This window comes from Dasypus novemcinctus, chromosome 8 (assembly GCF_030445035.2).
Source record: "Dasypus novemcinctus isolate mDasNov1 chromosome 8, mDasNov1.1.hap2, whole genome shotgun sequence".
Classification (NCBI taxonomy): Eukaryota; Metazoa; Chordata; class Mammalia; order Cingulata; family Dasypodidae; genus Dasypus; species Dasypus novemcinctus.
This window is the reverse complement of record NC_080680.1, coordinates 34,390,100-34,402,530: the sequence shown is the minus strand read 5'-3', so window position 1 is coordinate 34,402,530 and position 12,431 is coordinate 34,390,100. Positions and strand designations below refer to the sequence as shown.

General features: G+C 42.6%; 1 protein-coding gene across 3 annotated transcripts in view; it reads right to left on the bottom strand.

The window, feature by feature from the left end:
* Nucleotides 1-2,073: 2,073 nt before the first annotated feature.
* The window catches only part of TRPM6 (transient receptor potential cation channel subfamily M member 6), a 160,181-nt gene continuing 149,823 nt past the window's right edge, over nt 2,074-12,431 (bottom strand). For 2 of the 3 annotated variants that reach the window (XM_058301661.1, XM_058301663.2), the window contains exons 38-39: nt 8,602-8,708; nt 2,074-5,633 (exon numbers count right to left, since the gene is read on the bottom strand). In XM_058301661.1, the coding sequence (XP_058157644.1) occupies nt 5,500-5,633; nt 8,602-8,708 (241 nt within the window). In that variant the 3' untranslated portion in view covers nt 2,074-5,499. Of the gene's footprint in view, nt 5,634-8,601; nt 8,709-9,707; nt 9,845-12,431 lie in introns of those variants that run through there. The other variant, XM_058301664.2, reaches the window with a different exon arrangement.

Below are 12,431 nucleotides of genomic sequence, written 5' to 3'. Positions count from 1 at the left end.
AATGAGCTTTTCCCTTTGGAAAAAGAAATAGCAGAAATCACCCTTTTGTGTTTATACGAAAACAGGTCCGCTGAGTACCCTCTGTAAACATTAAATAATGATCATAAAATACCAAAAATGAAAACCCCTTATTATTTATTGAAGTGGATCCCGTGTTTACAAGAAGAGTTTTAAATGAAATTCTCAAAGGACTCTATAAATGCTCTCTCATTATCGCTCACCTTCATTTGAAGAGGTAAGTGTCCTCACCTTCATGCTGAGTTAGGGTTAACAAAAAGGTAGAACGAATTATATAAAGTTGCATCAAAAGTCTAAGAAAACTAAAGAAAGGCTAATGTTTGTTTCAAAATTAAGCAACCTATCTAATTATTTTTGTGAGGGTTTTTCACAAATTTACAACATTTTATCTGTACATCATGATCCAGAAAGAAAAGTCACAAAATAACAACTGTGCTAAATAAAAAATCAGTGTGGCTCCCAGATCATTTTCTATTCTGTGTACCCACCCATGTGGCTGGAGATTGAAATGCTATTTAAGTCTCGATTTCCTTCAGAAGCAAACCTCTGTGGAATAAAATGTTGTTAAGGGGGAAAAAAATCTTTCCGTCATTTGACTTTAACTTATGATAAATTAGCTTCAACTAGTTTCTTAGAAAATTGCCCAAGAAATGACTACAGAAAATTAAATACCAAGACTTCAAAGAGGCAAACACACAGCTTTCCAATTCCGACCTCAGAGAATAATCCTCCCTTTCTCATGCTTTGGAGAGATGTGAGTAAAGAAATCGTACTAGGGCATGGTAATGAACCATCTTTCAAATGACTTTTCTATCAATCTTCTTTTCAAAGGGTAATAAAGTGATGATTATTTCTAGGCAGTTTCTGGGAAGTTATCATCTCATTTCAATAGTCACCAGTGAAGAAGGACTGTACTCTGGCATTATCGCTGATGATGATAAGGGCAAGAACTGGTCGAGAATTCAATAGACAAGGTATAGGTTGTTAAAAGCTATTTCCGAGGAAATTAAATAGGAGAGAGATCAAAAGAATTGTGTTGGGTCTTAAGGAATTGGTAATCATTTTCTTCTAGATTAAAAATGCAAATCTGATTTATTACTTAGTGAATGAGAACCACTATCATTTGAAGGTTATATTATTTTTGAGTTTATGATGTGTCATTGCTTTGTGTTAGATGCTGGTGATATTGAGACAACAAGACACAATGGGCATCTATGCCATCATTTCTAGGCCATCTCCTCTAAAACTACAACAGTAACAAACAACAATAACAACAAACTTTTTTTTTTTTTTAAAGCATTGAATAAATGGGTTGTTGGAAAGTCTTAGTTACACAATACTTATTTTGCAATGCCACAGATAATTACAACAGGGCAAGAACACCCAGAGCTGTAAGAAGCTTTAAGACAGATGGGGCAAAATTCACTCCAGAAACACACAGATTGGTGAAGAGAAACTCCTGTGTGCAGTACGCCTTCAGGACATAGGTCCTGGAATCGGATTGTCTCTCTGATGCCCAGGATCACCTCCCGTTTGTGATATGGGCTTGGTGTCCATATAAGAATTTTGGTCTGTTTTTCCTCAGTGGTTCCTAAAACCAGCGCTATCCATGGCCTCTTATTTGGCCCAGTTCTCATATCCCAGTCAAAACTTACTGTCCACTGGTAGAAAGGGTGATGGGATACACCCCTAGATTTAGCATTTGTTCACAAGTTAAGTTTTTTTAGCACTAACTAGAAATCCAAACTTTGAATAAAAACAAATATAAAAAGAAACATGAGACATTAAGCTTTTTGAGGGCAAAAAAATGCTATTTTCTCCACTTACACCTGGCTAACACAATACAGAAATGGCAGTTAATGTTAATAAAACTGAATGAAAGAATGAATGAATTTCCCCCATCCTTTTGTATGCATGAGTCCTCAAAGTCAAGACTGTCACATAGATATTTGCACGGAAGCAATCCTGCAGTGACCTTCACCCACCAGTTAATCTTGTTTTTAAAATGTTATTCTGTTGATTTTTCTTAAAATAATAACAACAAACACAACACAGTAGTTTGAAATCAAAATGTATTTCCTTTCAAGTTCCATTCCAGGTAACAAATATTTGACCAATGAATTAACGCCTCTTTCCATAGCTGAATACAGCACTGAAGTGAATACCAGTAGATTCCTTATTATTCACAGAAGGATAAAGCAGTTAAGCCCCTAAACAAGCATTAACGCTTTATTCTCATTGCCAATCAAGAAGTCACCCAAATTTCCTGCCCTCGCCCACCTCCAAGAGGAAAGTAAAAGGGGCATAAATTAGTCCTTGTGCAACTCAAACTTACAAGAATCAGTCACAATCATTGGCATAATAAATCCTTGACTTTCCATCCCCTTTTGTCTGGGCAACATTTTCCCTGAAGTATAATCAAGAACGCAGAGTTGTCTATTTAAAAAAACAGGCTCAGAAGCAAGTCAGCTAATGAAAGGGCTAAAGATAAAAAGGTAAGCTGAGTATTTCCAAACCCAAGAGGTTTGTTGCTGGCAGATGGGAACACTTTATAATAAAGAAAGGAGATGCTACCCTTGCTTATTTGGAGGTAGGGCAATCTGGCCCAGTGCGAAAGCCTTCCCTGGATCTCCTGTTCTCAGGCTGTGCTTAAAAATATAAACAGTGTTGTAACCATTGAAGCATCACAGGAATGAAACAAATACCTTTGAGACACGTTTTCAGTCGGAAACCACATCATTCCCCACAGGTCCTGACAGAGTAATTTAGCCTAAAATATTATGGACACAGCTTTAGAAAAGGGAATGTTATTTATTTTAGAGGTCAGCTTAATCAATTCTCTAACTGCTAGTACCCCTAAGCTTAAGGGAAGGGAAAATATCTCTTAATAATTTCCAGTCTTATATGTACTGTTCTCTTGTTGGAAAAAAGAGAGAAAGAAAAAAGAGGCAAGGTATTTGTTGTAGATTTCCTTTCTTTCAAAGATGATGTGCATCCTATGATTTCCTGACAATACCTCAAACCCACCGAGATTTCACCAGGACACTAAGTTTTTACTGGTCAGTTTGTGCAGGAGTATGCTATGTCTAGGCGAATACACCTTGTGCCATTTTCCCACCGTGTTATAGCTATTCAAAGGTCTATGCTACTGGAGAGACAAGGAAGTCAAATAACTTTTTAATGTACATATCTATAAATATATATATCTAAATAAAATACGTGGGAGCGGGGATGAATAGCATTGGGGGTAGGATCTGCACAGAGTGAGAAAATAAATTAGTTAAATTCCTCTCACCAGTTCTTTTTTTCCCCCCTAAATGTTTGCATTTATTATAAAGAAGTGTAGAGACCACAGACTTCCTCAGAAACACATCAACAGGTACGAAGCTAAGACTCCTCTGGTGGAGCAGTGACACAGGGATGTGGACGCCGAGGTATTCATGCCTGGAGCTGCCTCCCGAGGGCACTGCCCACCTTCGCTCCAAGCAGCCCCTTGGCCCAGGTGTCCCACTACCCGGATGGACTGCAGACTGGGGTTCAAGGAGCTGGATAATGTGTGTGTGTTGGGGGTGTCAGCAGAAGCAGGAGCCACGAGGCGACAGATTTCCCTCTCCTGTGAGTCAACTTCCCCTCAGGACGCAGAGGTTTCAGCCTCACAGCAAATATCACACACCTTTGGAAACAGAACATGGGGGAGGGGAGGGTAATATCTGGACTAAAAGTAAAACAGCAGTGCAGGAAGGAGACCAGAGTCTGTTGGTGGACAGAGGCCACCCCGCCCACCCATGCAGGAGTTTGGGTCAGTAAGGGCAGGAAAGCTTTCCCAAGGACGGCCAGAACCATGGGTGGACATGGCCCTCCGGGGGGCCCCAGGGGGGATGCAGGGCACAGGGAGGGTCCAGGCAGACAGCATCAGGTGCTGAAACTGGCCCAGGGTGGGCGGGGCTCTGCCAGAGGTGTTTTGATATCAAGAAGCTGTCCAACCCCCTGGTATGGCACAGGCACAGGCTCCATGTGATATCTACCCAAAGACTTGAAACCCAACTTAGCCAGATCCTAAACTTCACCCACTGGCCTGCATCTTGGCTCTGGCACTGAGAAAGGCACCACACACCCTGGAGCCAAGCCCTGGCTTCAAGCAGTGGCTGGCCACTCTGCCAAATCCAGGATCCATGTATCTTTCCCTCAAAATGTTGAGCATTCCCAATGAGACCAGCCCCACTGGATCTCCCTACATGGTTCTAGAAAAGAACCCCCCTTCAATTCTATGGGTTTTGCTTGAGATTTCAGGAAGCAGAATTTTAAATGCATAAGGGGGAAAAAGTTTAGTCCCAGTCCATTCTGGCAAGGATTGTTCCCAAACTCAGCGGCACTGAAGGAAGCCATGTGTAGAGAAGACAGAACTCACACACGGCACTCACAGGGCAGGAAAGAACTGTGCCCACCTATCCACTCATACACACGACACAAGTACAGCAGCAGCCAGACTGTGCAGGGGGCTGCCTTTGGGGGATCCACGTAGGCTGGGTTATAAGGGTGCTGGCTGGTGGGGTAGGGCATGCTGCATCTCCACACAAAGTCTCCTGGTGGGCAGGCGGGCCCAAGGGCTGGGCTGGGTAGTGCAGTGGGTACATGTCGGGTAAGATGCTACCAGCATCCCAGGCTGGGGAGCATGGGGTGGGAGCCCTGGTATGTCAGTCCAGGGTAGCTGGCTGGCACGTTTGGAGCCTGTGGGTCCGGGCTGTGCACCACGTGATAGTGTCACAAGCAGATGGGGGTCAGAGGCACATCTCACACAATCAGCAGCAGGAACAAGCGAAGCAGGTGATGATGGTGACAAAGAGAGCACAGACATGGTCAGGTCGATGGCCCTAGTCACCCTGAACCCTGACATGAGTCCACTGTCCAGAAGGACAGAGATCTCAGTCCCGAGTCCAGCAGCTCGATGTCAATGGCCACACTGGCCCCAGGCACAACAGTTTTCCTCTTTCCACCCAAACTGCTTTAGCACATCAGAGCAGCAGTACTGGTACCACAGTGTAAAACTGGAAAAGGGACGTGTTCACAGGCAGCCACACACATCTTGCCGTGGGCACCCCAAGGCAGCGGGAGCAGCAGCAGCTGCAACAGAATCCATGGCGCAGGGGCTGGCGCAGCCACAGCTGGGCAGCCTTTCACCAGTTCTTTAGTATCCAAGGGTTCCAAGTGACCAGCTGAAGTCACTAGGTATGGAGGAGCAATATTCCCAGCTGACTTGTCCAAGCGTCTTCATGTAGGACCCAGCAAAGAACCCTGCACAGAGGCCAGGATCTAGAAGAACCCAGCATCATCCACCGAGGCCTTCAGGAAGTGGTGGCAAGAGGTCCAGAAGGTACAGCCCAAGGAGACCACAGGAGGACGGCTCTCCTGCAGAGGCTCCGAGGCAATCAGTGCTGAGCTACCAGACTGCTCAGGGGAGAGAGGTCAATGGCCATCATCTTCTTACAGTCTGGTCAGGTCTTCTGGGGAATTATTCTTCCTTTCCCTTGCTGAAGGTCCTTCGGCTGGCTCTAATTTTGTCTCAAGTCCAAGCGGCGAATTTATCCTTCCAGGGGTATAGTCATTTCTTTTTAAATCTGCAAAGACAATTCAGATGGTTATAGAGGGTGCTCAAGAGTATACAGCTTACACAGGTAGATCAGGCTTGGTCAAGTGCCAGGAGAGAACTCATCTTCCTCGAGCCACAGACTTATGGAACTCAGACACTTGACCGTGTTCAAACCAAGTCCTCTCTCACAAATACCCACGAGTGACTCTCATTCTCTAACACTGTTGATTCAATACACAGTGCCCTTTAAGGCATGACCTGGCCAGAGCTAAGTGACGTCAAATTGCAAACAGGGCATTTTCACTTCTGAATGACAGGCAGGGCCAGGGATGGAGGCCAAAATGATAGACTTTAGATTTCAGTGGTCAGTTTTCTGCAAAAGCTCTATACCTCAAGTGTGATGGTTAGATTCATGTGTCAACTCAGCCAGGTAATTGTGCCCAGTTGTTTGGTCAAGTAAGCACTGGACTAACTGTAATACAAGAGCATTTATGGACTTTAGTCATCAGTGACTTCACTGCATAGATGGCTGGCTACATCTACATCAACCAGGGAGACTGCCATCAGCAATGAGTGACCCTTTTATCCAATCAGTTGAATGCCTTAAAAGGGGTAGTGATTTCAACATTCAGAGAGAACTTTCCAGCAGTCTTTGACAGCCACTGTCTCCCAGGAACTCATCAAGGACTTTCATTGGACTTCCATCCAAGCCCCTGGTTGCAGCCTGCCTGCTGAACCTGGACTTGTGCATTCCCATGGCCACATGAGAGAAGAGACTCTTATAAAATCTCACACTACACATACCTCCTATTGATTCTGTTTCCCGAGAGAACCCTGACTAATGCATCAAGTTCGATGACACCCACCTATAAAATCTTCATCCAATTTTTGGATCCTATTCTTCCTAAAACCTCCTTTTGTCATTTGAAGAAGGAAATCATCAAAGGAAACTGAAAGTAGGGGTAGCCTTTGGGGAGACAAGGATTGGCGGGGAGCAAGCTTTACATTTGTATGTATCAGTTTGTGCTGTGCTGATTAAATTTTCTAACCTTAAATGTGTATTCCTTGTATTATTGTTTTAATGTTAAATGGGAACTGGATTTTCTGGGCAGAAACCTAACACATTTTTACATTTTAGTAATAGCCCACATATATTGATTGCTCATTATGTGGTTTACATATATTACTTCGTTCAATCCTCACACCAACTTTATGCGATAGGTGCTATTATTGCCCCCAGTTTACAGATGAGGAAACCAGGCCCAAGATCACATCTAGTAAATAGCAGAACTGGGATATGACATCTACTCAACCTCAACCTGTCTGGCTCTAAATCCCAAGTTCTTATTCACTCTCCAAAGCTGACTCTTTTTTTCAAAAGAAGAAAGAAAAGAAAACAGGTAAGTTAACACATAATCAAATGAAAAAAAAAACAAACACCCCAATCCTGTTTTCCAAGCTAAACTCTAATGTCTGAGAAATGAGGTTGTTTGTTTTAACTTAAAGGTGCTAAGATTTTGAAAAGAAACATGTCTTATGTGTAGAAATGGAGGAATTATTGAATTACTGACTCAAAACCCTCCAGCGTCGGTAAAAAACATTATTTCAACTTTAATCATATAAAACAGCTAACCTAGCACAAGGACTGGAAGCAGTGAGTTATGCCTCAAGTGTCCCTTTCTCCTGGCTGATCAGATGCAGCCCCTCTGCCTCTCTGAAGGAGAGCCGCCCTTCCCAGGCACAAACAGTCAGACCTGGGAAGGGGCCAGCACCTGGGACATTGAGCTGCTGGGTCCCACTCCAGCCTGGAGGCCTTTGCATGGCTCAGGACATTTGTCAGCTCCCACCGAGCTGTCAGCCAGAGGCCTGATACCACTCAACTCTGCCCTATTCCCTTCCCAGGCTCCTCCCAATGTACTGTGACAGGTCCCTTTGCCCAGCTCTGGTGTGTGGCTTGCTCAGAGCAAGTCCTGGGGTAGCTATAAGCAGAGAGCAACAGTGCTCCTTTCCAACGCACATGCTCACCACCGCATCGTCCCGCCCCAGCTTTCTATTTCCCCCTGGAAATAGAGGCCTGCCCCCAACCCCAGCCTTTTTCTATGTCTTGCCCACAAGCGCGCCTCCTTCCTCTAACCGCAACGAGATAGAAATTGCCCTGCTTTGTCATAAATTTACACTTGCTCCAACCCAGGTTACAAAAGATGATTATCTTTTTACTAATTACAAATTCAGGGTATGATATCTACTCTAAGACAGGAAGGGTCACTCAGCTTAAACTGGGCAAGAGTCCATTTTAAGGGCAAGTCTGGCATAAGCTAAGAAAAACAGTGAGCGAGCTGAGGCAGACATAAAGCCTCCCTTCTGAAACAAAAGAAAAGGATGCAACCAGGGATCACAGGGCTGGGAATGCCAACTAGGGGGTGGGGAACAGACCTTGGACTGCTTGCTTTTCTGGTAGGAATACTTTCTCTGCTGACTGAACTGGTTTCCAAGAAAGTATGCCATATATCAAAGCAGGAAAACATAGTAACGATGCTGTTCAAGTGGCAGGTTTTGTACTGAAAACAGACTACTTGAATGACAGCTGCTGCTTCCCTCTGTCACCCATCCTCCCAGCGTCCAATGGGTAAGTAAGAATATAGTAGAAACACTGTGGGCACCACTTTGCAGTCATCAGCTAGGGGTGGGCAGGATGCAAAGGGGAGGGGCAGAGGCTGCCTCAGTCCAATTTTACCCCATTTAAGTCAGTAGAACTTTTCTCTTGGAGTGGCTGTGACAAGTATCGGACCCAACGTTGTTTTATCACATTTTGGCAGAACCTGAAGTAAATCCCTGTCCTTTTAATCTCTTTACAGACTTCAAAATTTTGCAGTCAGAAAGTCAGGCCTCAACTGCAAATGAGATAAAAATGTGATTAAGACTTTCTTTTCCATCCCACGTTAAGCATGTTGTTCTGAGAGATTTACTTTGAGAAAAATAGACTTTTGGGGGCATACCCGGGAGTTTGAGCTTCCGGCAGCAGGAGTTGCAGCGATGTTTTGCAATGAAGTTTCTAATTGCATCTTCCCCTAAATTGGCTGGTCCAAACACCATTCCTCTTGATCTAGAGGAAATATCAGAATATCAATTAGATCACAGCTAAGAAAAAGGAGCTCAACTAGGATTCCCTGAGATAACGAACAGTATCCCATAGTAACCCAGTAAACTTGAAGGAGCCAACAAAGAACAGAGCACTTGGGGGAAGCAACAATGGTAGATTTGAGAATTTAAAATTCAAATGCACTTAAATCTTTGTGCCCAACTCCAAGACCTACTGTGAAACTCATTTCAACGCTAATCTGATAAAAGAGAGAACTTTCTATGTACCATATTTAAAAAAAAATACAGTGAGATCCTTTTTAATGCATATGGGGTGAGAGAATGACATTCACTACCAAATGTTCTACTAGAATACCCAAAAGATAAGGTTTAAAGTAAATTGGCCACTGGGTCATACCTTCTAAAAAGACTCATGTGCATTGTTTCAAACCCAAGTGCGTTTCTAAAAATAACCAGTGTCCTCAAAAACAAACGTCTGACAAAACCTTAGATCCAGTGTTCAAGACTCTTCCAATAGCTGCCTTCCACCATGCATCTGCTATAGCAGTGCTCTCTCATGGAACGTGCTTGTGGAAGTCAACCACATATGCTAAATGTAGGTGACAAAATTGCAAATTAAATCAATACATATTAGGCACATTTTGGATACTGTCTAATTATAATAGTATCTTAGCGCATTCTAGGGTTGATGTTCATTCATTATCATATCATGCACAGCCATTATTCTTCAGACTTCGACACTCTCCACACCATGGAAGAAAGCACACCAGAAACACTTCCAAAGAAACTTTATGAAAGCTAATATTTAATTTTAATGACATGCAGAGTGGAAACAGCACATTTTAAAATCTGAACTCAATTACGGCTCTTAAATACCAAGTCTAAAGAAAAAAGAAAAGCAAACTATCACAAAAGGAAACAATAAACTTTGCTTCTAAGGAATGCGGTTTTTCAAAAGGGACGTGGTGTAAAAATGGACTTTTTTCCATCCGAGTATTGAAACATTTATCTCAATTTCCACTTCCTTTTGGCAGAATAACAGTAGCTGCTCTGAAGATGTGCCAAGCTCAGAATGAGGGCTGATGTCAGTTTGCTCTCAGATTGCCTCTTTGCTCCGAGGCGAGTAGGTGGAGAAAATCCCTTGGGAAGACAAAGTGAACAGACACCCAGGATTAACTTTCCTGGTCTCTCAATCGCTCTTACAAAGTACAGCTCTGGTGGTATTTACTCGGCTGCATAAGCTGGCTCTTGTTAATTTTTCCTGTCTTTCAGTCCATCTGGTAAGAAACCACTGCAATAAGGTAAAAATTGAAGGTGGCAAAAAAGTAGAAGCACTCCGTATTTAAGACCAGGACACTATGATGCTGATAAAGTACAAAATGAAGGTGTTATTTTAGTGACCAAAATTGAAGAATTCCTTTTTGTAGTATGCCCAGTACGACCCTGTTGGACCATTTCACTCTTTTGCATTCCACGCCTGCCATTTCTTTTCTCCAAGTAAAGCATGAAAACCCCAACTTAGAGCGGTAACTGATTTTCAAGAGAAAAGCTGAAAGCTAAATCAGTTCCCTCTGTGAGCATTGGGAAATTTAAGGAAAAGGAACCAAGTTACTCTAAAGTGTCTATATATGACCCTTTTCTGTGCAGGGAGAGTTGAAGGAGGGCTGGAGACATACTCATTTGCATTTATGCCCTACAGCATGCTTAGAACCTTGTAGTCTCATAACCAAGTTTAGAAAAATACAATTAGCTGCTTTCCAGATTTTTCACAACACAGGAAAAGCAGGTGGTAGTCTGGTTCCACATGCAAGGAAACGCTAATTAGTGCTATCTATACATAGATTTACTAAAGAAGGTCTCATCATCGTTTCACACTTGTCAAATGCCCAAAATGATCAAGGCAGTGAGCTAAAAGATTCAATCCCAAACAACCAAACCAAAGCTCAGGGACCTGGGGAACCAAGTCAAGTGGCCAGATAGGATTCGGGGGAGAAGGCCCAATGACTTTGTCTTCACAAGCAAAAGGTTAAAGAAAATTAAGAGACAATAGGCATTAGACACAATATTAGAAATTACACCACAAAAGCTCATTCTCTTGTAATAAAGAATGCTTTCTCTTTCATTGACCTCTTCTCCTCATAGGCAAGTTATAAACTTCACTGAGCCTCAGTTTTCGCATTTGTGAACTGGGACTGAAAATGCTTACTTCCAATGTCGCTGTTAAAATTAAATCCACAACATCTGTAAAAACATGTGTTTAAATTGGTGCTTCCCACATGTTAACTCACACCAAATCACCGGAAAAGACTGTCTAAATTCAGATTCTCTTTCAGTAGGTCCAGGGAGGGTCTTGGGATTCTGCAATTCTAACTATCTCCCAGGCGATGCCAAAGCTGCTGTTCCATGGGCCACACTTTGGACGGCTAGAGCCTAACACACAGAAGGCCTTGTTCAACTGAAAAGAGATCATTCCTCACCACTGTGAGTATATAATACCTCCTGCCTCCACCGTGAAGAGTAATAGCACCCAAAATTGGGAGGCCTTACAAAATCCAGGCAAGCCACAATGATGCCATCCTATCAGTCTCCAGAACACCTACTTCAAACCTTCAAAAATAAAATTTGCCATGAGACAGAGGTTCCCAAACCTGGTTGCCCATTAAAATCACATGGGGAACTTTTTAAAAAAAATATTCTTCAGGGACCTAGCCTCAGATTCTGGTTTGATGCCAATCCTGAGAATCTTTTTTAAAAAGTTTCCCCTGGTTGCCTTAATAGAAATTGAGACCCAAGGCACTATAGATGGCAATTAAATACTCAATTGTCAAGTGAAAAAATATAATCTTCTTAGAATTCTAAAAGATGGGAAGATTCAGGTCATGTTACACGACATCTGCCAAGGTCAGAGTTTAATAAATGATAGCCACAGTATACACGAACTTGGTTCATTATATATGCAAAAAATTTTTTTACTATAAAATTATAAAGGAAATACTGGTAGCACAGTTTCCTATTACAAACCCTTGGGCACACAGGACTATTGCAGAAATAATACTTTTAGCTAAAAACACTTTAACTCTGCTAAGGTGAAAAATAATAAAACTTTTATGTGTACCCTCAGGGTTGCAACATTGACTCCATAATGAAATATCATAGGAATCGGATGCATTATGAGCAAAACAGATGACTTTTATGTTCTGTAGCTCATCTAGTCCAATTAAATAGCAAATACACTTTTAGATGGACCCTCTGCATAGACGCCTACAGATGGGACCATATTTAGATTAAATATCTCAATGAAAACAGAGAATTAAAGCAGTGAATACTTACCATGAGTCCTGTGGGGGGGGGGGGTGTAAAAATTTCAAATTTTATTGCATTGGATTTGCCCATTGGTTTGTATACTTTTTTCTATAGCCCATGGGCTAAGCATAAACACTTAAGGACAACTAAGAAGTAAAAATCTTGTATGATAGCAGTTCTCAGGGTGTGATCTCCAGACCTGGAGCATCACCATCACGGAAACTTGTCAGAAGTGCAGATTATCGAGCACCGCTCCAAACCTACTGAAGCAGAAAATGGGGGGCGAGGGGGGCAGGGAAACCCAGCCATCTGTGTTTCAACAAGCCCTTCTGGTCCTGCTAACCTGTGTGCTCATGTTTGAGAACTATTATTTTCTGCCATGTTGATCAGTCCTTAATCAACACCATCAGGCTCTCTGCTCCAC